We start from the raw sequence: 24,599 nt of genomic DNA, 5'->3' as shown, positions 1-24,599 counted from the left end.
TTGACGCATTTGTATAACTCCTTTATTATAAACTTTACCACTCAAAGGGTTTCTAATGTTTTAGGGATGAAAAGATATTTTTCCACTCTTTCTAACGCCATACTTATTTTGCAATTATCCTGTTATTCCTTGCCAGATTTTAACTTTCTAACTAGAAACATTAATGCTAGCTTTCAGTGTGAGACCAACTATGCATTCAATCCAATTTCTTTTTTTGACAGTTCAGGGGAAAAGCATCCAAACAGGTGATTATAGAAAAAAAATCTGGAAAAAAGGTAATAGTTGTTGATTGTAGAAGGTTTTAAAAACTGTTGAAATAGAAAAGCATTTTGAAAGTTTATGAGATCAGTACATGCTGTACATTGCAAAAGCGCTAGCCCATTATGAGTTATGGACCAATGAACAAACTGACCAATGAGTGACTGATCTAGGGAGTCACTTTGCTTGCAGTAGAAGCTCATAGCACATTTTCTTGGTAAACAGATACTCAGACTTGATTTTAAAGTAGCATATTAATATGGATAAATTTTGTGAATTCAGAACAAGTTATTTATCCACAGAAAACTGAGGACAGTATGAATCAGGAGTCATCAACTTTCGGACCTCAGGAACCACTAAATTCATAATTTTAAGTCCCGTGGACCACTGATATGATCTGCCTAATAACCAGCTGGGTGGGCGTGGCTAAGTGGTCATGTGACTGACTGGGCATGGCCAACTTGATGTCATGTCAAGGGGGACCTCACCAGTGTCTACTCCCCCCTCCCAGCCACTCCTTGCCTGCCTGCCCGCCCTGGTTCCTTAGGGCCCCAACAGGAAGCGGGTTGTTGGAGCTAAGCAGCCACCATGAGAAAGAGTTGGCAAAACAGCTCAGTTCAAATTGGATCTGACCAAGAAGGAGGCTCAGCAGAAGCATCTCACTGAGGACTATGATCATAGGCTTTCCAAGCAGAGGGAAGACCTGCGGGAGTGCAAGGCCAGGTACCAGCCCCTGGAAGCTCAGCCGGCTGAGATGGTCAGCCAGTTCCAGGCCATGATGCAGTCCTACTGGCCTTCTGGCTCTTTGCCACCAGCGGCACTTCCCTCCAGCCTTCACCCAAACTCCCACACCAGGAGGCTGAAGCAGACCCAAAATCGGAAAGTCTCCCCCACTCCAACCCACACAAAAATACCCCGGGGGAAACTCTCTGCAGCAACATAAACATTCATTGCACATTTCCGGCCCAGGGGCCGTGGTTTGAGGACCCCTGATTTAGTGCAATATAATTTTTTTTCGCAGACCACCAAAATTGCATCTTTATGCTGGACCTCTTTATAGCTTTTGACTTCCATTATCGGTATTATTCTGTTGGGTGGCTGTTACTACAGCTAGGCTAAGACCTGGAGATGCTACATATCTAGATCATAATTCTCATTTGTTGTTATCAAAGTGATAAGAGGGAATGCTCAAACTTGTCCTGCTGTATTGAAGTAGGAACCACAGACCTGGTTTGCAAATGTGGTCCATTACGCTTAATGAACATGGTTTATTCAACAAACCATGGCTTAAAATCCAGATTTAGTATTATATTTGAAAACACAGTTTGATTTTTCTGAAGTCAGTTCAAGCTAAGTCATGCTTTAGAAACTGTTAGAGAGTATTGTAAGAAGGGTTAACTCAAATTACTAATGCTGCATTGTCCATGCAAATAAAACAATCTACAGAAGCAGTACCTTTAGTTTGCATGTAACAATTGAATAATCCCAAGCATTTACTGTAAGTTTGTAACTCTCCTAAAATATTGGGTGGCCTAATGCAGATACTGTATTTCTCAAAGAAACAAGAATGGTTAGCTGAAATTACTGGGGCTGATAGATTTACAGACCATTAGAAACAGAAAAGTAAACACAGATGTTTGGAAGCATCTGTTCTTGTGAAACTGCCAAACTTGATCTTTGATGAACATAAAATGTTACTGCTGATGTATGCTGGATAATTGAAAAAGTAAAAGAATATCCCAAAGTGCCCAATGAGGGCTTGATTACAGAGAGACCTTTGATTGTGTTAATCTTGTTGAGCAGTGGAAGGTGCCTAGAAAAATGGGAATCCCAGAAAATTTCCCTGCAGCTCCCTGCCCTTTGTCAATGGGCCATTAAGGCCTGAGCCAGTGTATTCTGCATAAGATCTACCTACTTCAGGCAGAGCCATAATAGAAATCCCAAAGCCCTTTCATTACATCATCACCCAGCAACAGCTCAACCAAACTTGGGACTTGAAAGACAGACAGCCTACAGTTACCTAAGACACCCCCTCCTTGAGTCTGATCACCAATCAGAGTGCATTTCTTGTACAGGAACGGGAAGCTCGGGGGTGGGACCCAGAGAGGGCATAAAACCAGGGCACTCTCTTCCCCTTTTTCCCAGCATCACAAACCATATAGTCCTGCCCACCATTAAACCATATTTCCAAGCAGTCTCCATGTTTCCAGTGTCTTTTTCCCACTTTGAACTGAACCCAGATGGTCATTTCTCCTAACATCTGAATATATATTAAAGAAAGCTGGATTGGAAGTAGATAACCCTGGTTTTAAAATTAGAAGAAGAAACATCAATAATCTGTGCTGATGATTACTCTCATAGCCAAAATGTTAAGGATCTGCAAGTGATAAAAGTCAAGACAAGGAAAAAATAAGACTAGGATTCAATATAAACAGCAGTGCTGGGTGCTTGCTGGGAGCACCAGGTACCGTTCCAGTAGGGTGCTCCGGAGGGCCCATCCGGCCACCTGCTCTCCCTACTGCTATTTGAGCTGATTCGGGGGTTTCACGCATGTGCACAGAGTGTACAGTGCCTGCTCGACGCTCCACCAAGCAGCTGGAGCGTTGCAGGCGGTAAGTACGCATGTGGGCGTTCACGTGGTAGATGCCGGGCCCCGTTGCAGCGTACTGGTTGCAACGGGATCCGGAACCCACCACTGATAAACAGGTATAACTAATGACAACAGGTATAGGAACGGACACTGAAGATACTGAAGTAATACTCCACCTTTTAAGTTGAACTATTGTCAGTAAAGAAGCATTTATTTATTTACTGCCTTCATTATTTTTTATAAACAACTCAAAATCCCTCAGCTGGTTTTCTTGGCTAAGACAAGACACACAGTCTCCTGGTATTGTAGGAAGTTAGCACCCACTCCTCTCCTAGAAGAATGAAATATTCTAGAAATATTAAAAAGGCAGAATATTATATTTCCCTGGATGATAAATGGAAGCAGACAGGAAGCAGACTCACTCTTAATGGCCTCCACCATCCTCAATAGCCCATAACAGATGTCCCCACTTAAGAGATAAGGAGGTAGCTAGGTCTATTCATAGACAAATGCCCTCACCCAAGATCCAACAAAGGTAGGAATAGCCCTCTACCCATCTAGCAACAGAACTCACCACATGGCTCCTGGGAAGATTACATCACCCAGCAAGGCTCAACCAAGCTTGGGACTCAGGACTGCCTATAGAGTTGTCCCTGCATGGCCCCATGGGAGTCTGACAACCAATCAGAATACAAAATTCAAAGGCCCAGAGGGTGCATAAAGGGCACTCTCAGCATCTCTGTCCTGTTTTTTTTTCTAACCATCATCTTCAAGGCATGTGATCCTGTCCACCATTAAAACCATCTTTCCAAGCAGCCTCCGTGTTTCAAGGGTCTTTTCCCCACTTGGAACTGAATCCAAAAGGACATTTTTTCCAACAGTATCTAGCCTACTGTCTTAAACACTAGATCAAACTGTATCTCAATATTATCTCAATGTAATGTCACAATATTAACATTTGCTACAGTTGCCATGAAAACATTGGAAAAATATTCAGATGGCATGATGTGTCTACACCTACAAAGATGAGAATCTTGTAAACCATGGTATTACCCGTGACATCTATGAAATGAAAGTTGGATTATGAAGATAGAAAGAATATTGATATTTTTGAACATTTTATGTTGGGAAAGACTTCTAAAAATACTGTGGACAGCCAAGAAAACAAACTTATGGATCATCAAACAAATCAATCCAGAGTTGTCATTTGACCAGCTCAAACTATCCTACTTTGGACACATGTGAACTTCCCAGAGAAAGTTTATTATCACCTCCCCGCCTTCTTTTTGGCTTCTCATCTAGCCTGCACCATTTAGAAGAGAAGTGGGCAACTCTGGATAACTTTACGACCAGTGGACTTCAACTCCCAGAATTCTGGTTCAGGAATTCTGGGAGTTGAAGTCCACAGGTCGTAAAGTTGCCATAGTTACCCACCCCTGACTTAGAATGTTAGAGGTAACCACATCTGATATTGCTGAGCTTCCGAATTTGGACGACATCAGGCAAATACAAGTTCTAAAATACATTTTGTGACCATTATACAACACACATAACTCCCTGCTGAGCTTGGAGACAACTAAAAATGTCCCCATAGGTTTTTATCATTTCTTTCTTGTATACCAACATGTAATTCTATTAATTTTAAAGATTGTATGCTGTTTAAAGATATTTAAGGACTTGATATAAAATGATAATTAAGATCATGTTGTGTTCTTTCAGTAATGTATGACAGAAATGAGTTGGCTTTTAAAAGTCCATTATTATTCAGTGTCACAGTGCCATCAAGAGGTCTTTGTCAATAGTGCAGACAAATTTCTCGAAAGCTTGCAATGCTGGAAATGTAGCTAAATAGGTAGTCCTTGAATTACAACAATTCATAGTGACTGCTGGGAGTTACAACAGTAACAACAATTTTTCACACTTAAGAATGTTGCAGCATTCCCATGGTCACATAATTTATATATGGATGCTTTTGACAACTGATTCACATTTATGACAGTTGCAACATCCCCTTTTGTGACCTTCTGACAAGCAAAGTCAATGGAGAAACCAGATTTACTTAACAACCGTGTTACTCATTTAACAACTGCAGTAATTCACTTAACAAATGTGGCAAGAAAAGTCACAAAATGGGCCGAACTTTACAAATTTCTCACTTAGCAACATAAATTTTGGGCTCAATTGTGTTCATAAGTTGACGAATACCTGCGCAAGTAATTTCAATTTACAACCACTCATTTAGTCACTGTTCAAAATTACAATAGCATTACAATAGCATTACAAAAGTTATATAGGACTGTTTTTCACACTTAATGACCATTGCAGTAACCCCCATGGTCATGTGATTAAAATTCTGATGCTTGGCAATGGGTTCATACTTATGACAGTTGTAGATTCCCTTTTGCGATCTTTTACAAGCGAAGTCAATGGGGAAGCCATATTCACTTAACAACCATAATATTAACTTACTAATTGTAGTGATTCACTTAACAACTATGATAAGGTGATAAAATGGGGTAAAACTCAACAACTGTCTTGTTTAGCAACATAAATTTTGGGCTCAGTTGTGATCATAAGTCGAGGGCTACCTGGATAAAAAAAATGATGTTTTCCTGGTGGTTCCCATCTTGGGGAATGGTCATTCTTTGAAGTGGCTGCCTAGGGGAAATGCGATGGCTTCTGTCCATTCCCAAAATTATTGCTCTACATTAATTCCACATTGGAAGAATGTGGAGAGAAATTGGCGGCACTAACATAAATGGTTAAATTGATGGCTTTAATCAAAGAAACATCAAATTTAGTTTCTTCTTGCAAACTACTTCCAGATTTTGTACTTGAAACATTTAAAAAAATGAATTTCTGATTTTGGGATTCGCTAATTAGACAAATCGTTATAGACATGGCTAGTATATGTTATGCAAAATTTAAAAATTGAGGCTGTAATGTTATGTTACCATGCAGAAAAGAGTTGGAAGCTAATGCTTTTTTTCTTTTTTCCCTTTACCCGCACATGCGTGCTAATCATTTCTGGCTCTAGGGGCAGGGCTCATCTCTGTTTCTAAGCCGAAGAGCCAGTGCTATCCGAAGACGTTCTCCGTGGTAATGTGGTCAGCATGACTCAATGCCGAAGGCGCACAGAGCGCTGTTACCTTCCAACAAAGTGGTCCCTTATTTTTCCACTTGCATTTTTTACATGCTTTCAAACTGCTAGGTTGGCAGAAGCTGAGACAAGTAACAGCTCACCCCGTTATGCAGCGTTAGGGATTCGAACCGCTGAACTGCCAACCTTCTGATTGACAACTGCAGCGTCTTAGCCACTGAGCCACCGCGTTCCCTTCTCTTTACACTTCTCTTTTTCCCTCTTCCCCTCTCCCACTTTCTCACTATCCTTATTTTCACTTGTGTGTTATATTTTGATAAAGTTTAATAAAACTTATCTGTATATATCAGGCATGTCCAAAGTCCGGCCCGGAGGCCAATTGTGGCCCACTTTCAAATTTCAAGTGGCCCGCAGCATCTTTTCTCCCCACCAGCTCAGCCCCCACTGGCAGGCTCATCCCCCACTGGCAGGCATTTTTTCCTTCACCACACATTAATATTAATGGTTCAAAGAATGTCAGGCTGAATGGTCGGCCCCACACATTTTCACCTCATCAAATCTGGCCCTCCTTGCAAAACGTTTGGACACCCTTGGTATATATAAACAAAGTTACTACTATAAAATGCCTGACTGTTCACACAACTTTATTTTGTTCTGATCGACGGGAATGATCCCCACTAAATTCCAGCTTTTCTTGATTCCTTTGTGGAATGGATGTACCCACATCAAAGCAAACACCTATTTTATACTTGGAAATAACGATGATGCTGATGTCTGTATTACAGTGGAGTTTTCAAAGTTGGTGACTTTAAGGTGTGTGGACTTCAATTCCCAGAATTCCCTAGCCAGTTCTTGGCTTCCATATTTGACATCCAGGCATCAAAATGCATCATGACTACCATGTAGATGCTTTTTTAACCATGTCATTTTACGAGGGAGATGAAGCCATATACTGATTGTTGCCAACTTTGAAAGCATCTTTAAACCATCTCTACCTCTCTCCCTCCTGCTTCCCAAGATGCCTTAATTGAAAATTTTCTGAGATAATTACACTCTTTTCCTTTAGATTGCAAACTGTTCCAATTTTGATAACTGCTTTCTTGATTTACTATAGACAAAATGGGGGTTATGGAGACAGTAGGGTAGTTTAAAACAGGACATGGTTTAGGAAATAGCATTTATAGTATTTTTCGGAGTATAATATGCACCAAGGCTTTGAAGAGGCAAATTAAAAAAAAAAGTTTTTGCACTCTGCAGACCTCCCAAAACCAGCCCATTTTTTTGCGAAAACGGGCCCTTTATTTTTTTAAAAAGGGGGGGGGCATGAATAGCCTTTAGGCGGCTTGTAGAATGCTCCTGGGGGGTGGGAGCCCCGAAAACAAGCAAAAAATGGCCCATTTATTGCAAAAATGGGTCCGTTTTTTGTCTAAAAAAGGGCATGCATAACCTTTAGGAGGCTTATAGAGTGCTCCTGGGGGCTGGGGGGGGGGAGCCAAATGAGCAAAAAACCGACCCATTTTTCGTTCATTTCTGCCCTCCCCAGTCCCCAGGAGCATTCTGCAAGTCTCCTAAAGGCTATGCACAGCCATTTTGGTGAAAGGAGAGGGGTTTCAGGAGGCACAAAATGCTATATTCAGTGTATAAGACGCACCCAGATTTTCAGCCTCTTTTTTGAGGGAAAAAAGTGTGTCTTATACTCTGAAAAATACAGTAAGCAGTATTGAGAAAAGGCAGTGAACTGTGGGTTTGTTCATTGGTATGCAACACTGTGTGCGCCCTCCTCCCAGCCCCGTTTTTGGCCGCAATGGTACGCACATCTGCCAGTGAAAACCGAGCTTGGGGCTCCCTGCACGTGTCCCTCCCAAGCTCTGTTTTTGCTGGCCGAGGTACCGCAGGCCACATATTTGGTGTTTCCAGGGCAGCCCCGCAAGCCAAAGCTAAACATGTGAGCAAGATCCGGCCCGCAGGCCTTGAGTTTGACACTCCTGATCTATATATTTCTGGAAGATATTATTAGAGGAAAAATTATCCATTAATACAGTGTTTTTCAACCTTGGCAACTTGAAGATGTCTGGACTTCAACTTCGCTGGTTGGGGAATTCTGGGAGTTGAAGTCCAGACATCTTCAAGTTGCCAAGGTTGAAAAACACTGCATTAATACATAGGTTCGAAAAGATGATTACATCACTAGTAGTAAGAGGCCTGTCCTCTTTTTGTAAAAAATGACTACTTTGGTTTTTCTGATTCTGTTAATTAACCAACCAATGCAAAAATAGTTTGAAGCATTTTTATTATTGCTCATATACTTTTTGCTCATAAGGAACTGCCAACAACAAAATAAAAGTACATTCAGCCTGCTTGCAGCCACATCTACCCTGCTTCCTTAGATTCACAGCCTGCAGCCTTAGGAAAGAAGAAAAGTACTTGGGAAGGTGGCCTAGATTAAGGGCCTCGGGCGACTCTGTCAATTGACACAAATTATAGGCATAAACAGGAGCAAAGATCAATGCTGTTATATGCACTGTTTAACATCTATCATTTATAAGAATATCACCTTTCAATTAATAAATATATAAATATAAAAAATTAAAGACATGGCTTTTTGGCTTCATCACGCCTCTTTTCTCTGAAGGCATCTTTTCTGCAAAAAGAAATTAATGTCTCAAAATCCAGGACAAGTCTGCTAACATAATGATTAGACCCCTACATAAAGGGAGTATTAATTGTATTGCTGTATTGATTTCTTATGCTTTCTCCCATCTACTTGGAATTAAGTTCAGACCAGAAACTTCTATTTTGCTAGATAGCTTCAAAAGCGTGTCTCCTTCACCGACTGCTGTGAAGCCCCATTCCCCATCCATTTCTTACGGGAGCTAATGTGCACGTTACTCTTGAAATCAACATTCACCAAGAATCAAACCACCATTTCAGAATCTGTTTTAGTGTCTGGTCAGATAGTTTTACTGCTCATTGCCGAGTGTGGACTTTTATATGGAGGATAACGAAAGGCATTCACTACTCTGCACTGAGCCTGTATTCTGCTTAAGCCCCTGCACCACAAAATTTGGCTGTGACGCAGTTCCTGTTCGCCAAAGTCTATCACTTCAGTTACTTCTTCTCCTATTACCTCCTCCTCTTTGAGTGGCTTCTCTCCAACTTCTTTCAGGAACCACATATATCTGGTCGGAATACTAATGATGACTTGTCCCCATACCAAGGACCCCAGGCCAAAAAAGAGGGACCACAGCCATTGCTCTAGGGTAAGTGTTGTGCAACTAAATGGCTTCCCTCCAAACTGAACAATTAGAATTTGTATAATCAAGGTTCCTAGAGTGACACCGCAAAAAATGCTATTTCTGAATATTCCTGAAAAAACATTCCGTTCTCCGTGAATCTTTCGTGCATTGATTTCATTACATATTTGCATCATTACAAATGTGTTAAATATAATAGTGTAATGTTGGTTGGGTGCGGACTGCAGTGATGAGGCTCGTCCATTGTCAATATCAAAAAATCGTTCTCCTACAAACAGTAGTGAAAAGACCACTACAAGCTGATAAACGGCATGTAAGAAAATATTTTTCATCATTATACGGGAGATGAGTGGCTTATTTCTACCGTAAGGCTTCCGTTTCAGCAACGCTTCGGTTGGCTTTTCTGTGGCTAAAGCCAGAGAAGCAAAGGTATCCATAATGAGATTTACCCACAACATCTGAACTGCCTTCAGAGGGGAATTCTGGGTGATGCAAGCCCCCGAAAAAGCAATGATCACAGCTACTACATTGACTGTCAGTTGAAACTGAAGAAATTTGGAAATGCTATCATACACATTTCTACCCCACATCACTGCTTTGACAATACTCGAAAAATTGTCATCAGTAAGAATAATATCAGAAGCTTCCTTAGCTACATCTGTTCCAGCAATTCCCATGGCAAAGCCAACATCGGCCTTTTTTAATGCTGGCCCGTCATTAGTACCATCCCCAGTGACTGCTACCACTTGTCTTTGTTCTGTGATGTTGCTGTTGATGATCCCTTCCACCAAGTTATACTTATCGGCTGGAGAGGATCTTGCAAGCACGGCTAGGGTAGGCCAGATCCTGTCTATCAACTCTTGTCTGATCTCCCCATTCTGATTACGAATTAATCTATTAAACTCACCCCCCTCTAAACACAGAAAGGTCTCCCCGGGTCGCAGAATCCCACATTTGGCTGCAATTGCCCGCGCTGTGTTAAGATTGTCCCCAGTGACCATACGGACAACGATGCCAGCATTCTGACACTTCCTGATTGCATCTGGAACTTCGGGTCTTACTGGATCTTCAATGCCCACAATTGCAATGCAGGTTAAATCCTTAATAATAGTGCTCTCATCATCCCATACTGGTTCGGCTGAATCAGGGCCACCTGGAAAATCTCTGAAAGCAATACAGATGGTTCGGAGTCCCTCAGAAGCCATTGGGGCAATCACATTTTTAATCACATTTTCCCTATCCTTTCTGGAAAAAGGTTCACGCTCTGCATTAGAGTTCAATAGTTTGGTGCATTTTTGAAGAAGTATTTCAGACGCACCTTTGCTGAAGAGCTGATAACCACCAGCAGCATTTTTCAAAACTGTGCTCATAGATTTCCTGTCAGAATTGAAGGTATACACTTTATACAATGCTTCTTCTGGGATCTTAGTCCTCATGGCCTCATAATCCAGATTTAATTCTAAAAGCAAGCCCAGTAAAGAACATTCAGTTTTATTGCCAATATGACGGGGCAGGCCTCCTTCGACTTCAGGGTTCAGGATCTTGGATGTATAAGAACAGTTAACAGAAATACCCTTCAGCAGATGAGCCAACAAAGTTGGATGAATTAAAACAGGGGCAGGAACAATTTTATAATGTTTACCCCCAATAAAAATCTGAACCACTGTCATTCTGTTCATTGTTAGGGTCCCGGTTTTATCTGAGCAAATGGCTGTTGCATTGCCCATAGTTTCGCAGGCATCCAGATGCCGGACCAAATTATTATCTCTCATCATTTGCTTCACAGAATAGGCAAGGGAGATGGTTACCGCAAGTGGGAGGCCCTCAGGCACGGCTACAACCAAAATCGTCACGCCAATGATAAAGAATTTTACCATATATTGTATATACACAGGCGTACACTCAATAGCCCAAATGCGCTTCTCTATCACAAATGTTCGAATGAGAAAAGAGGATATAAGAACAGCGACGGTGATTATAGACATTGCCAGCCCAGCTTTGCCAATTTGCACGGCTAATCTGGTAAGTTTTCCCTGGAGGACAGATTTTTCTTTTTTGTGCCCAGTGGGTTTTGGGCTCTCCTCCGTTTCCTCCGTTTCCTTCTCTTCAACTTTTTTCCCTTCTTTGCTCTTAGAGGAAGCATCCTTGGTGGTCTCTTTTGGTTTCTCATCTGCTCCAACTCCAAGTAAAGTGAGGATAATGCCAGTTTGTGAGTGAATACCAACAGCTGTAACAACCATTTTTCCAGAGCCCTCCATCACATGGGTACCTGACAGCAACATAGGATCCTGTCTTAAATTCTTCTTGACTTGATCAGATTCCCCAGTAAGGGAGCTTTCATCGAGTTTCAAATCGTAGCCTTGGAGCAACAGGCCATCAGCTGGTAGTAGATCCCCGTATTTGATTTGCATGATATCCCCAACCACTAAGTCAATGACTGGGACCTCCGTTACGTCCCCACTCCTGACGACAGTAACTTTTTGCTCCTTTTCAATGCGACGCTGCAGCCCCCTGAACTGTTTTTCCTTGCTCCAATCATTGAAAGCTGTTACCATCACCACACAAACGACTGACAGAAGAATAGCAGCTCCTTCAATCCATTCGGTGTTCCCATCTTCTTCGTCTCCTCCTTCAAATTCTTCCAAACGACATACTGCAAGATTTACCCCTGAAGGATGATAAAACGATAGTCCCAATGATACCAGGGCTGCAACTTCCAAGATACATAATGTCATATCCTGCAGTGCTTCCCATATCAGTTCAAGGAATGTTAGGGGCTCTTTAGGGGGTATAAAGTTCTTTCCAAACACAGATTTCCTAAGCTCTACTTCTGATGAAGATATTCCATTTATAGGAGATGTTTTCAGACGATTACAGACTTCAAAAATATCGCCATATAATTCTCTTATTTTGTTCACAGCTTCTTTCTTTCGAAATTGCATCAGACTTTTCAGCTCTGAGGTGGTGATATTGAAGTCAGCTGATGTATTGCGGGCTGGGGTCACCATCACTGTGCCTTCCTGAAATGTACAAGGGTAACACAGAGAAAGTTAATAGCATTTATAACTTGAAGCTTGGAAACACATTCCTTGCATTTATGTAAAAGCACTACCAGTATTTATAGAGGAAAGTATTTTAAAAAAAATCAGAGCAACATGATAATTTTTTTCTGAACATTGAAGTAATTTTTACTGGTACAATTGTAACTAACAAGGTGGAAAAGCATCTATATTTGTACTTGAGACTCAAAGACCATGGCATGTTGTAAAATTGTGCTTGGGGATTTCTCATTCTATTTTAATTTGAAAAAAAAAATGCACTGGGTCCTGGAGAAGAGGGAGGGAAGAGACCAGTGGTAGGTTTACTACCAGTTCGCTCGTGTGCGCGCTCATGCACACATACAATGCTTCTGTGCATGCGCAGAAGCATCCAGGAGGGTGGGCAGAGCCTCCCGCCGCTGCCACTACTGGTTCGGCCAAACTGGGCTGAAATGGCAGCAACCCACCTCTGGATCAAATCAAATCAAATCAAATTTTATTTGATTAGCCGCAACCCTCTCCCGAAGGACTCGGGGCGGCGTACAATCAAAAGGATAAAATACACATAGGACACACATACATACGAAAAAACAAGGACAATTACATTTGTGCATGGAGGAGAGTAGACTTGTAAGTGAAAGACAATAAACACAGCTAAAAACACAGTTAAAACACAGTTTAAAATCCCCTAAATAAAATTGCTAAATTAAAAACCCCTCAGGAGCGTAACGAAGTTATGGTTGGGCCAGGCCAGATATTTGAAAAAGGTGGGTCTTGAGCTTAACACGGAAGGAGCGGAGGTCTGTAGTGGTCCTAATATCCGGGGGGAGGTCATTCCACAGGGCTGGGCCCGCCACAGAGAAGGCTCTGCTCCTAGGCGCCGCCCCATGGCATTGTCTAGTGGACGGCACCTGGAGAAGTCCCTCTCTGTGCGAGCGAATAGGTCGTAGGGATGTATGGGGCAGAATACGGTCCCGCAGGTAACTAGGTCCTGAGCCATGGAGCGCTTTAAAGATCGTAATCAAAACCTTGAAACGCACTCGATAGACCACAGGAAGCCAGTGCAGCTCGCGCAGGTGTGGTGTCACATGGGAGTACCTGGTGCTCCCCATAATCACCCGCGCGGCCGCATTCTGGACCAACTGTAGTCTCCGAGTGCATTTCAAGGGAAGCCCCATGTAGAGAGCGTTACAGTAGTCCAGGCGAGACGTCACCAGCGCATGGGTGACTGTGCGTAGAGCGTCCCGGTCCAATAGGGGGCGCAATTGGCGCACCAGGCGAACCTGATGGAACGCCCCCCTGGCCACGGCTGTCACATGTTCATCCATGGACAGCTTGGCATCCAGGAGGACGCCCAAATTGCGCGCCCGCTCCACGGGGGCGAGTTGAATGCCCCCAATGGCCAGAGATGGAATTATCTGGTTGAACCGGGGAGCCGGAACCCACAGCCACTCCGTCTTGGAAGGGTTGAGCCTGAGTCGGTTGTCATCCATCCAGACCCGTACGGCTTCCACACACCGGGACATCACTTCGACGGCCTCGTTGGGGTGGTTCGGGGTGGAAATGTACAGCTGAGTATCATCAGCGTACAGGTGGTATCCCACCCCAAAACCACGGATGATCTCACCCAGCGGCTTCATGTATGTGTTGAACAGGAGTGGCGAGAGGACCGACCCCTGTGGCACCCCACAGATGAGGGGGCTTAGGGTCGACCTCTGCTCTCCTGCCAACACACGTTGCGTCCTGCCGGAGAGGTAGGAGCCGAACCACTGCAAGACGGTGCCCCGGATCCCCAACCCCTCCAGTCGGTGCAACAGGATACCATGGTCGATGGTATCAAAAGCCGCCGAGAGGTCTAATAGGACCAGGATAGAGGAACAGCCCCTATCTCTGGCCCTCCAGAGATCATCTACCAACGCGACCAAGGCCGTCTCAGTGCTGTGCCCAGGGCGAAAGCCGGACTGGCGCGGGTCTAGATAATCATTCTCCTCCAGATGTCATGGAAACTGAGAAGCCACCACACTCTCCACAACCTTCGCCAAAAAGGGAAGGTTGGAGACAGGACGATAATTGACCAGCTCCATAGGGTCCAGGGAAGGCTTCTTGAGCAAGGGTCTCACCACCGCCTCTTTCAAGGCGGCCGGGAGAGACCCCTCACCCAACGAAGCGTTCACTAGGTCCAGGAGCCAGTCGCGTGTAACCTCCCAGGATGCCAGTACAAGCCAGGAGGGACACGGGTCCAACAAACATGTGGTAGGTCGCAGTCGCCCACGCAATCTGTCCAAATCCTCGATGACAACCAAGTCAAACTCCTCCCAAAAAGGTTTCTCAAGACTCGCCACTGGCGTCTCGACTGGGCCACTGAAGGGGATCCAATCCTTCCGGATTTGAGCGACTTTATCCTGCAGGTATTTCCCAAACTCCTCTGCCCTGCCCTGTAAAGGGGCCTCCCGTGGCCTCTGAAACAGAAGAGAGCGGGACACCCGAAACAGGGCGGCAGGGCGGTTCTCTGCGGATGCAATGAGAGCGGCACAATATTGACGTTTGGCCATTCTCAATGCCACTAGGTACGTCCTTAAATGGGCTCGTACCTGTGCTCGGTCAAGTTCGGTTCGGGAGGATCTCCAACGACTCTCTAGGCATCTCTTGCGGCGCTTCATCACCCTTAGCTCCTCGGTAAACCAAGGGGCCAGGGTGGATCGTTGCCGCCGGAGAGGCCGCAAAGGCGCCACCCGGTTCAAGGCCCCGGTAGTCGCATTATTCCACGCGGCCACCAGGTCCTCTACCCGAGGGCGGGTCAGGGCTGCAGGAGGTGGCCCAAGCTCCGTCTGGAACCTGTCTGGTTCCATCAAGCGCCTGGGGCGGAACCATCTAGTGTTCTCCGGTTCCGCCTCCCCGCAGCGAGGAGTAGCACCAGGGAAGTCAAGACGGAGGAGTGAGTGATCTGACCATGACAGAGGAGTGATGGTTAAATTCACTCCTCCCAGATCCTTTATCCACATTCTATTTATACTAGGAAAGTACAATAAAATAAATTAACCATAATAGACAGACAATTTTGGCAGTCAGGGTCCACACATTCTGAAGAGCTATAGGAGGCTATCTGGTGGTATTATGATATCACCGAATAGGTGGGTTTCACTCTATACTTTATTCCCCCTATATATATCTAGCTAGGATGTTTGATTTTGTGTAGTTTAACTTGAAATCGTTCCAACTTCATTTGGTGGGACGTAATGTGACACAATTCTACTTAGGAATACGTCTTGCTGAGATCAGTAGGATTTACACCTGTGTTGATAGGTATACAACTGCACTATTACAACATCACTTCCCATGTGTACAAAAATAAACAGAAATCTGTCTTACATATAAACCTGCAACCCAAATGTGCTTTTAGCAATTGGACCAATAAGACCAAACATAGGACCGAGTACCGAGGTACCACTGTATGCTGTTATTACTATGTCAGTTGCATACACTATTTCAGCTGATTAACCTATTTGTGGCATGAGTGGGTTTTAACCTCTTGAAGATGACTCTCAGTTCCTGTGAACACACAGATGAGGAAAATTGGGTTTCATCGTATGGAAGATACAGTATTAACCTCACTCAAGTTAGTCCCCACACACATGGTTGATTGCATGCAGAAAAGGGGCCTGTTCAAGTTGTACAAACATTCAACCTCTTGCATACTTTCATATTAGCTAAGCATCAAAATTAAATCCAGAGGAAGTCACAACACATTTCATTACTGGTCTCAGAGCTACTATTCTTCAGTAAAGGAACTTCGAAGTGTGGCTCCATAACAGACTTGGATTAAAAAGTACCAAGAAACATGAAGACTATTGAGATGTTAATTAACTGCATTCCAGTAACACAGTGAGGGATGATTTATTGCTCCATGGTTTACTGAATAAACCCCAATTGGCTGGATTTACACTATGGGAAACTACAGTTTACAATCACAATCTCCTAAGTACTAAGCAACAAATAACCCCCTTCTGACTAGCATACTCCATGAATATTGTCATAACTTTGTTTTATGAAAATTGTCATTCACTATATTTCTATAAACACAACTTGGAAGAAAAAATATGACAATGCTTTAACTATAGATAATTCGATCATTGGCCTACCTGAACAGGGAACTTCAGGCAGTAGAGGGCACTTTCATCTCAAAGTTGTAGCATTTTCAAGGGAAAGCAGAAAGAAAACCTCTTGAAGGGAAAGCAGGAAAATCAGAACAGTAACAAAGGAAAAATAGGAGAGAAATTAACTTCTACAAATTAAATTAATTTCAGATAAATTAGCATACCCTTGTAGTAATATGGACCAAACCATTAATTAAGAGCTTTCTCTTAAGGGGTGGGGGTGGGGCAACTTAAAGTGGTAGTAGGAATTATCTAAACTTTCCATGTCTATTAAGAAAAACCAGATACTTCTTTTGTGGAGTTCTATAATAGGAGCAATTGCTTCCGTTGTTCATTCCCAAATTAGGTAATGGCTGTTCTATTAGATAGTAGTACCATTAAGAATCATTAATTAGATCTACCGTAGCTGTTTTATTTTGATGATTAGGATTAATTTCTCTTTCCCATTTATTACCTGTAGGTATATCTGTCTCATAAATGTTGAGTTTGCACAGTTTACTTAAATTAATTACATGGGCTAGCTTGCATAATTTGCTAGGCTAAACTATGTTTAGTTAGTTTATGGATCAGCCTATTGTAGGCCTACAGTCCAGAGAGAATCGTTGCCTTCTCCAAAATTCATCTCTAAGATGCAGGTCCTGTTGTCCTCTTAAGGTTGCTGAATTACATTTCCCAGCAGTTAGAAATTGCTCAGGCTCAGCATATCAACACCATCTTTATTTGGTTAAAAGAATAGCAAAGTGATAAAATTTAGTTATTGTGAAAAGGCAACCAATAGCTATTTATGTTCTGTTACTTAATTTTTATTGGTGAGGGAGAAATGTATGGATTTTTAAAAATTTGGCTATCATACGGTACATCTCAAAATCTTTACATGAAAAAATAATCTCAAGCTATATACCGGTAGTTACAACAACATTTTCATTTGTATTCACATTTTAAACATTTCCTGCATTTTTTCTATAGAAAAATGGCTCCATTTCTGCTAATACAAACCTACATATCTTAACAACCATGAGTGTTGAGAAAATAATACACACATTTTGTATTATCACTTTAAAATTCAAGGAGCTTAGATACCACAGCCAAAGAATTCCCTCCAATGTCTGTCTAATTATGGTCTGCAGTTAAGGGGAAAAAATAGCCAGTGATCCTTGATTAATCCTTAAAAAAGCAAGTGTTTAAACTAGAAAGCAAGAAGAGGAGCGAACATCTAGAACACTTACATGGCTTTATAGTAATATGATGTGTAGGAACTAAAAACTGAAATGTTTTGACCTGGAAATAATCATTCTCACTTATATACACCTGAGTGTCATGTGATTGTTTGAGATTCAAAGGCCTCTTTTTTTTTTTAAAGAGCAATCTAATTTAAAGTGGGGGAAAAATGTCACTGTTACCTAGACTTTTAGGTTTTGTTATTAGCTTTTAAATAAAGGTGATACTAATATTTTAGCATGTCATCCATGTCTCCTGAAGGTCAGGGGATCATGTTTTAGTCAAAGCCATTTCTTTTTGTTTTATTTTTTATGTGCAAAAGTAGCCTTTTTTAGTTATTAAACAATAGAGAATATATTCTGGAGGTCCTTGAACACACTTGCAAGTATATTAAGAAAAATGCAGACTTGACTGGGAAAGAAGGTGACACCACCCATAAATTTGCCACTTGTGGAATGTTATATATGGGATCAATATTTTCTATTGTTTAATTCTCACATCTAATTGATATTGTGTCTCATTTGATTTGTTACCTTTGGATGCATCACATATATCAAATATGTGTATTATTTGTTTATTTACCCTGGATGTGGCCTCCCATTAATAAATGTTTTTTTGCTTTGCCTGAAATGTGGTGATTCATATTTTGGGGCAAATCAAACCTTCTTTAAGGATAAAAGTGTTTTGTCACTCACATTCAGGGAACAAGTTCCTTAAATTCCATGCCTCGCAAGTTGCCTGAGTTTAAGCGCAATATTATACTTCTATACACACACACACACACACACACACACACACACACACACACACTGGCATTTTGAAAAGGGGAGGCCAGATATTGGAATAAATTTAGCTAGAGGCTGGGAATGAAGAAATGTTAAATATGTTAAACAATCTTGGTTCGAAAGGAAAATAGGCCCCGTAAGACAGAGGAAGAACGTGATGGAGGGCACTTAATGTTTTCACAGTATAGAAATTATTCCACATGTCCGAATAATAAAAACCACTGGTGGTTAGTCTGCTTTGCAAAAATATTTTGGCTAGTGGAGCAAAAATAGTACAGTTGAATGTGAATTGTACAGTTCTAACCTGCATTTTGGCTTCAGTCCTGTTCATGTTCCTCGATCCCAAGCTAATCCTGTTCCAACTGTCCCAACATTGCTTTGGCCTAACTCCAAAGTCCGGAAAGATATTTTTTCACATTGGCCAGTAACTGTTCAAAGTGGCAGTTACAACAGGAAGAGACGTTGAATTGGAATGCTACCAGCAGCCAATGAGACCATTGCGAATAGTCACATTCTCATGAACTCTGACTCTTGATGGCATCCACATCAGTGCAACCAAAAAGAGTAGCCCCCTTCCCTGATAAATGTACTGCAGCCTGGATTTTAAAGGTACCACTGTTCTTTCCTCATTGGGTAGATTGAAAAAACTAAAAATTGGCCGTCTCATAAAAAGAAAAGGTCCATCTATGTCAGGGCTGTCAAACTCGCAGCCTTCGGGCCAGTTGCATCATGCGCTAGCCACGCCCAGTTTGGCGAAGTGAAAAAAAAGTCCCGCTATGTCACGTGACGACGTCGTGACAACGCGAATTTCACACCCCTGATCTATGTGGTCATTAAGTGTGAACCCAGAGTTGATGGCCAATAATTAACCAATGTTACTGTAGCATAGGAAACAGTTCTGATATTTGAAGGCCCTAATCTGTTCAATAACATTTCTATTAAATTGCCATCCAGATTTATGTCTTGATAAGAAACATACATTTTTGTTTTGGGGTGGTTCATGACCAGGTCACTATCTGTATAATAAACACTCGACTTATGACCGTTTGTTTAGTGACCATTCGAAGTTACAACAGTACTGAAAAAAAGTGACTTATGACTGTTTTTCACACTTATGACCATTGCAGCATCCCCGAGGTCATGTGATCAAAATTCAGATGCTTGGCAACTCATATTTGTGACAGTTGCAGTGTTCAAGGGGCATGTGATCATCTTTTGCGACCTTCTGACAAGCAAATCCAAATTCTGGGAATCCAGATTCACTTAACAATCATATTACTAATTTAATAGCATCAGTGATTCACTTAACAATTGTCTTGCTTAGCAACAGAAGTTTTGGGCTCAGTTGTGGTTATAAGTCAAGGACTTCCCTGTGGTTGATCTGCCTTCAAGTCAAAAAAGTGAATTTGAGATAATGGCTGTATCATCTGTGTATAAAAGGAAGCAGTAAATCTACCTATTTCCAGTGCCAACTCTTAGTAATCACAGAGATAAACCTTCTCCAGGATGATCTGTGCCCAGCATGACTCTTCATGTCCTCTAATGGCACTCCCATTGCTGCTTTAATTGAATTCATCTGCCTTGCTGCTGGTCAACTTTCTCTTTCCTTCCACTTTGCCAGCATTACAGCTTTCTTCAGAAAGCCAGGTTTTCACATAACGAATCCAAAGTACAGTAATTCAAATCTGACCATTTGTGCCTCTAGTGAGAATTCTGGTTAGATTTGTTCAGTGACACATTTGTTTCTTCACCTACCTGTGATATTGTCAGGAGTCTATTCCAACCCCAAATTTCAAAAGGCTTAGCAGGTGATGTTCTGGTTTTGTGAGTTCTCCCAGCAATTTGTTGTTATAAAATTGAATAGCAAAGGGACTAAAATATAATTAAGTTTAATACTCTTGGAAGTTGACATCACAGCAGAGAACTAACCTTATGTCAAGCCTAATTTGGATACACAATAAATATTGTCACGCAATACTTTAATTTCAACAGGTGCTTATGATTGGTTGAATGTTTCCTTGTGTTCCCCCCCTCCCTCACCCTATCTTAAATCCTTCTTAATCCTCAAAAGAATTACTACCATCCCTAATGGCAGATCCTTATGTGGAAAAAAGTTAAGCCAGGGCAAATCTTTGCAAAGTATTTCTGGCAAATACTGGTAGCTGACCACTGCTACCACCACAGTATCCTCAGTATGTAATGTTAGCAAATGACACATATTTTTTGATACATGTGATATATATTTATCAAAGCATTGAACCTACTGAATTATAGCATTAAAAAATTACCCAGTTCATGGAGTGTGTTACCTAGGTGTTGTAAAATGGCTTGTTTAGGAAGCCCCTAATCTCTGAGAATGATCTCTCATGTTGATAGAAAGACAGAGACAGATAGACAGACAGACGTAGATCGATCACAGATGAAGGATCAGACTAAATATGAACCACTGGAGAAGGAAATAGAAGCCTTGTAAGTATTCTTCTAAGAAAACCAAATAATCATTTACACTGAAGACAAAGTCAACATGATATAAGACGCTGAGCTTGTCGATTAGAAAGGTCGGCAGTTCGGTGGTTCGAATCCCTAGCACCGCGTAACGGGGTGAGCTTCCGTCACTTGTCCCAGCTTCTGTCCACCCAGCAGTTCGAAAGCATATAAAAATGCAAGTAGAAAAATAGTTCGAAAGCATGTAAAAAAGTAGAAAAATAGAAACAACCTTTGGTGGGAAGGTAACAGAGTTCCGTGTGCCTTCACCGTTTAATCATCCAGCCACATGACCATGGAGATGTCTTCAGACAGCGCTGGCTTTTCAGCTTTGAAACGGAAATGAGCACCGTCCCCTAGAGTCAGGAATGACTGGCACATACGTGCGAGGGGAACCTTTACTTTTACCTCCAAGATCAGGGGTTATCCAATGAACATAGAACATACAATAATAGATTTGGAAGGGACCTTGGAGGTCTTTTGTCTGAGAACTGTTTTTATGTGATTAAAACTGAGCCGTCCGTTTTTTCTACTGTATCATATTTCTTGATTAATTTTTTATTTCACTTTTTTGGCCAAGATAAATACAATAATTTATTATTTGGGGTATTGGTACATGATAAATGCCCTATACTTCAGTTGTTGCATTTATTCCATTTTTCAGAACACCCAGCAAAATATATTATCATTTTATAAGGAAGTGAAATGATTCAAATGTTAAAAACATAGAACAGATGAGGAAAAGAGAATGGAAGGAACCAAAATCTCTTTCTCAAATTAGGGAGATTAAGGACAGCACAACAGTAGTTCTCAAATTGATGTAGCTGGTAAAATGGAGGACAATTTTCCTCACAAGTCTGTTTTAAATCAAATCAAATCAAACCTTTATTGTCAATGCACAACATGTGTACAATGAAATTGAAGGACCCTCCCTTGGTGCAGCCCCCCCCCCTCAAACATAGAATACATCTCAATAACTCAATAAATAAAAGAAAAAGAATCCCTAAACCCAAATAGGTAATAACCAACACAAATTACCATCTACATATATGTACATAACATTATTTTACTCCGGTATAAACATGTTGCACAGTGCGCTGGCCCTGCAATGTTTTAGAAAAAAAGGAATAAATTCACACTGCATTTTCTATAGATTATATTTTCTTACTTGTCTATGGAGATTCTCAGTCATTGAGATCATGTTTGTCCCAAAGGTGCTTTTTCAAAAGGCAACTGGACTGTCTTTGTTTTCCTTGTAGATGTTTTGCTTGATGAGAAGTGAAACATCTTCAAGCAAAACAAGGAAAGTCAAGTTATATTTTCCTACCTTCCAGGCAAACCCCATAATTCACTGTGTTCATGTTGCTGAAAATGGATTATGGATGCACGTATGCCTTAAAAACACAGAAAAAAAGCTAGGACTCAAAAGAACTTTTTTTTACAGTTAACGGAATACTTTTTGGTGAACTTTGTAAGGGACGTCAAAAGAAAGCATATTTTAAGAAACTTTTCTTAAAAGGCCAGAGATCAGGTTTACATTGAGCCTGTAGCTCTAATTGAACAAATCTGCAGTTACTTTAAAATAATTGGATTTCAGGTTCAGTAGAATGGTGATGCTTATACTAACCATTGAAGATCTAGTTCAGTAAAAATTCTACGGCTGAACCAGGCTTCTGCAATCTAAATGGCTCTATAGGTAGTTCTTGACTTGTACGTGTAATTGAGCCCACAATTATGGTCATAGGTTGCACCAGGTGTTTAGCAGATTGTCACATGACTGATCCAATGTGTGACCTATTTGGCGGTGGTTATTAAGTGAATCCCTGTGGGTGTTAAGCAAATGTTGTGGATGTTAAGAAAACACAGAAGTCATTAAGCAATTCCATTTGTCTGCAATGGGCATTTTTTGTTGAAAACCAGAGGTAAATGCAACCAGTTGTAAGTTCAGGACTACTTGTTCACATATGATGGAATATTAGATTAAAAATACATGGTCCTTGGTTAACGACCACTCATTCAGTGACTGTTTAAATCTGAAACAATGTTGAACAAGTAGTATTTATGAACCGTCCTCAAAATTGTGGCCACTGCAACCTCTTTGCAGTCATGCAATCACCATTTGCAACTTTCCATGACAGCTTCCCACAAACAAGTCAATGGGGAGTTTGGTGATTGTGTGAGGCCCTCGCTTAATAACAACACAGATTTCACTTAATGACAGCAACCAGAAATGGCAGAATTGCTGTTACCAAGTGGTGCAGTTACCTAGCATCATACTTTATGACTGTCACTTAGCAACAGCAATTCCAATCCCCATTGCTGTCATTAACTGAGGATTACTTGTATGACTTATATAATATCTCAGTAGCAGGTTAAGAGAATAACAAATATTATTTCCAGAGATTTATTGAGATTAATTGATATATGACAATACATGAATAAATGTAGTTTTTCTTGAGTTAGGATAGTTTTTTTCGGGGTGTGTGTGGGAGACAGTGGAAGTGATTTGTAATAACTTTCTTCCAGATTTTCTTTTCTTTTTAACTTCACCGACTAGCCTTCAGCCCTGGAATTTCCTGGTGGTGTCCTGTTCAAGTGCTTATCAAATCAGACCAGGTTTAGCATTGGAGACCAGTCATTGTTGGCTGGGGACTGCCAGCTTAGCTGAGTAAAGGCTAACAACAATAATACTTTACTTATCTGCCAGGAATGCCCTGGCATCCCTTTGTCTTGCCTAGAGCTGAAGCCGTTTTCCATCTCTACCCTGAAAAATAGAATAGATAACAGAGTTGGAAGAGACCTTGAAGGTCTTCTACTCCAACCTTCTGCTCAAGCAGGAGATATACTATGCCGGACAAATGGCTGTCCAATCTTTTCTTAAAAACCTCCAGAGATGGAGCTCCCACAGCTTCACGAGGCAAGCCATTTCACTGATTAATTCAGAGGTGTAATAAAATAGATTTAATGCACATGTGGGAAGAATTCTAGGGCCTGCATGTCAAACCCCCCCCCCCCCCAATCCACCCCTCTTTCCTCTGTCTATTGTTGTTGTTAGTTGTGAAGTCGTGTCCAACCCATAGCGACCCCATGGACAATGTTCCTCCAGGCCTTCCTGTCCTCTACCATCCTCTGGTCAATTTAAGCTCATGCCTACTGCTTCAGTGACTCCATACAGCCACCTCATTCTCTGTCGTCCCCTTCTTCTTTTAGGATCTTCTTCAGTGAATCCTTCCTTCTCATTAGGTGGCCAAAGTATTTGAGTTTTATCTTCAGGCTCTGGCCTTCTAAAGAGCAGTCAGGGTTCTAGGACTGACTGGTTTGATCACCTTGCAGTCCAAGGGATTCGCAGGAGTCTTCTCCAGCACCACAGTTCAAAGGCCTCCATTCTTTGACGCTCAGTCTTCCTTATGGACCAACTTTCACAGCCATACTTTGCAACTGAGAAAACCATAGCCTTGACTCTACGCACTTTTATTGGCAGGGTGATGTCTCTGCTTTTTAGCATGCTGTCTAGATTTGCCATAGCTTTCCTCCCCAGGAGCAAGTGTTTTTTAATTTCTTGGCTTCAGTCCCCATCTGCAATGATCTTGGAGCCCAGGGAAATAAAATCTGTCACTACCTCCATTTCTTCCCTATCTATTGGCCAGGAATCTGTCTATGGCTTCAGCCTATTCCAGTGACAGTGACTATATTTTTCCAGTCCTTCTACCAACAAGGG

At 41.7% G+C, this 24,599-nt stretch overlaps 1 protein-coding gene across 3 annotated transcripts; it reads right to left on the bottom strand.

Annotated features, from left to right (window-relative positions):
- Nucleotides 1-8,221: 8,221 nt before the first annotated feature.
- On the bottom strand, nucleotides 8,222-18,946 carry LOC309393313 (plasma membrane calcium-transporting ATPase 1-like). 3 transcript variants are annotated; one of them, XM_081955342.1, is made up of 3 exons: nucleotides 18,702-18,946; nucleotides 16,380-16,460; nucleotides 8,222-12,222 (listed from the first exon to the last, which is right to left on the bottom strand). In XM_081955342.1, the coding sequence occupies exon 3, from the start codon at nucleotides 12,208-12,210 to the stop codon at nucleotides 8,899-8,901; it is 3,312 nt and encodes a 1,103-aa protein (XP_081811468.1). In that variant the 5' UTR covers nucleotides 12,211-12,222; nucleotides 16,380-16,460; nucleotides 18,702-18,946; the 3' UTR covers nucleotides 8,222-8,898. The 3 variants fall into 3 exon arrangements, with proteins under 3 accessions (XP_081811468.1, XP_081811467.1, XP_081811469.1); XM_081955341.1 differs by lacking the exon at nucleotides 18,702-18,946 and adding an exon at nucleotides 17,621-17,690 and having other exon boundaries at nucleotides 16,380-16,458; XM_081955343.1 differs by lacking the exon at nucleotides 18,702-18,946 and adding an exon at nucleotides 17,435-17,568.
- Between the last annotated feature and the right edge of the window lie 5,653 nt (nucleotides 18,947-24,599).

The sequence above is a fragment of the Natrix helvetica genome (genome assembly GCF_964273705.1).
Source record: "Natrix helvetica genome assembly, chromosome: 5".
Classification (NCBI taxonomy): domain Eukaryota; kingdom Metazoa; phylum Chordata; class Lepidosauria; order Squamata; family Natricidae; genus Natrix; species Natrix helvetica.
The sequence above is the reverse complement of the archived record's forward strand: the minus strand, read 5'-3'. Positions and strand labels throughout refer to the sequence as shown.

What these genes read in the sequence shown, in the direction of transcription:
- LOC309393313 (XM_081955342.1), bottom strand. Translation starts at nt 12,210, where the DNA reads ATGGTGACCCCAGCCCGCAATACATCAGCTGACTTCAATATCACCACC.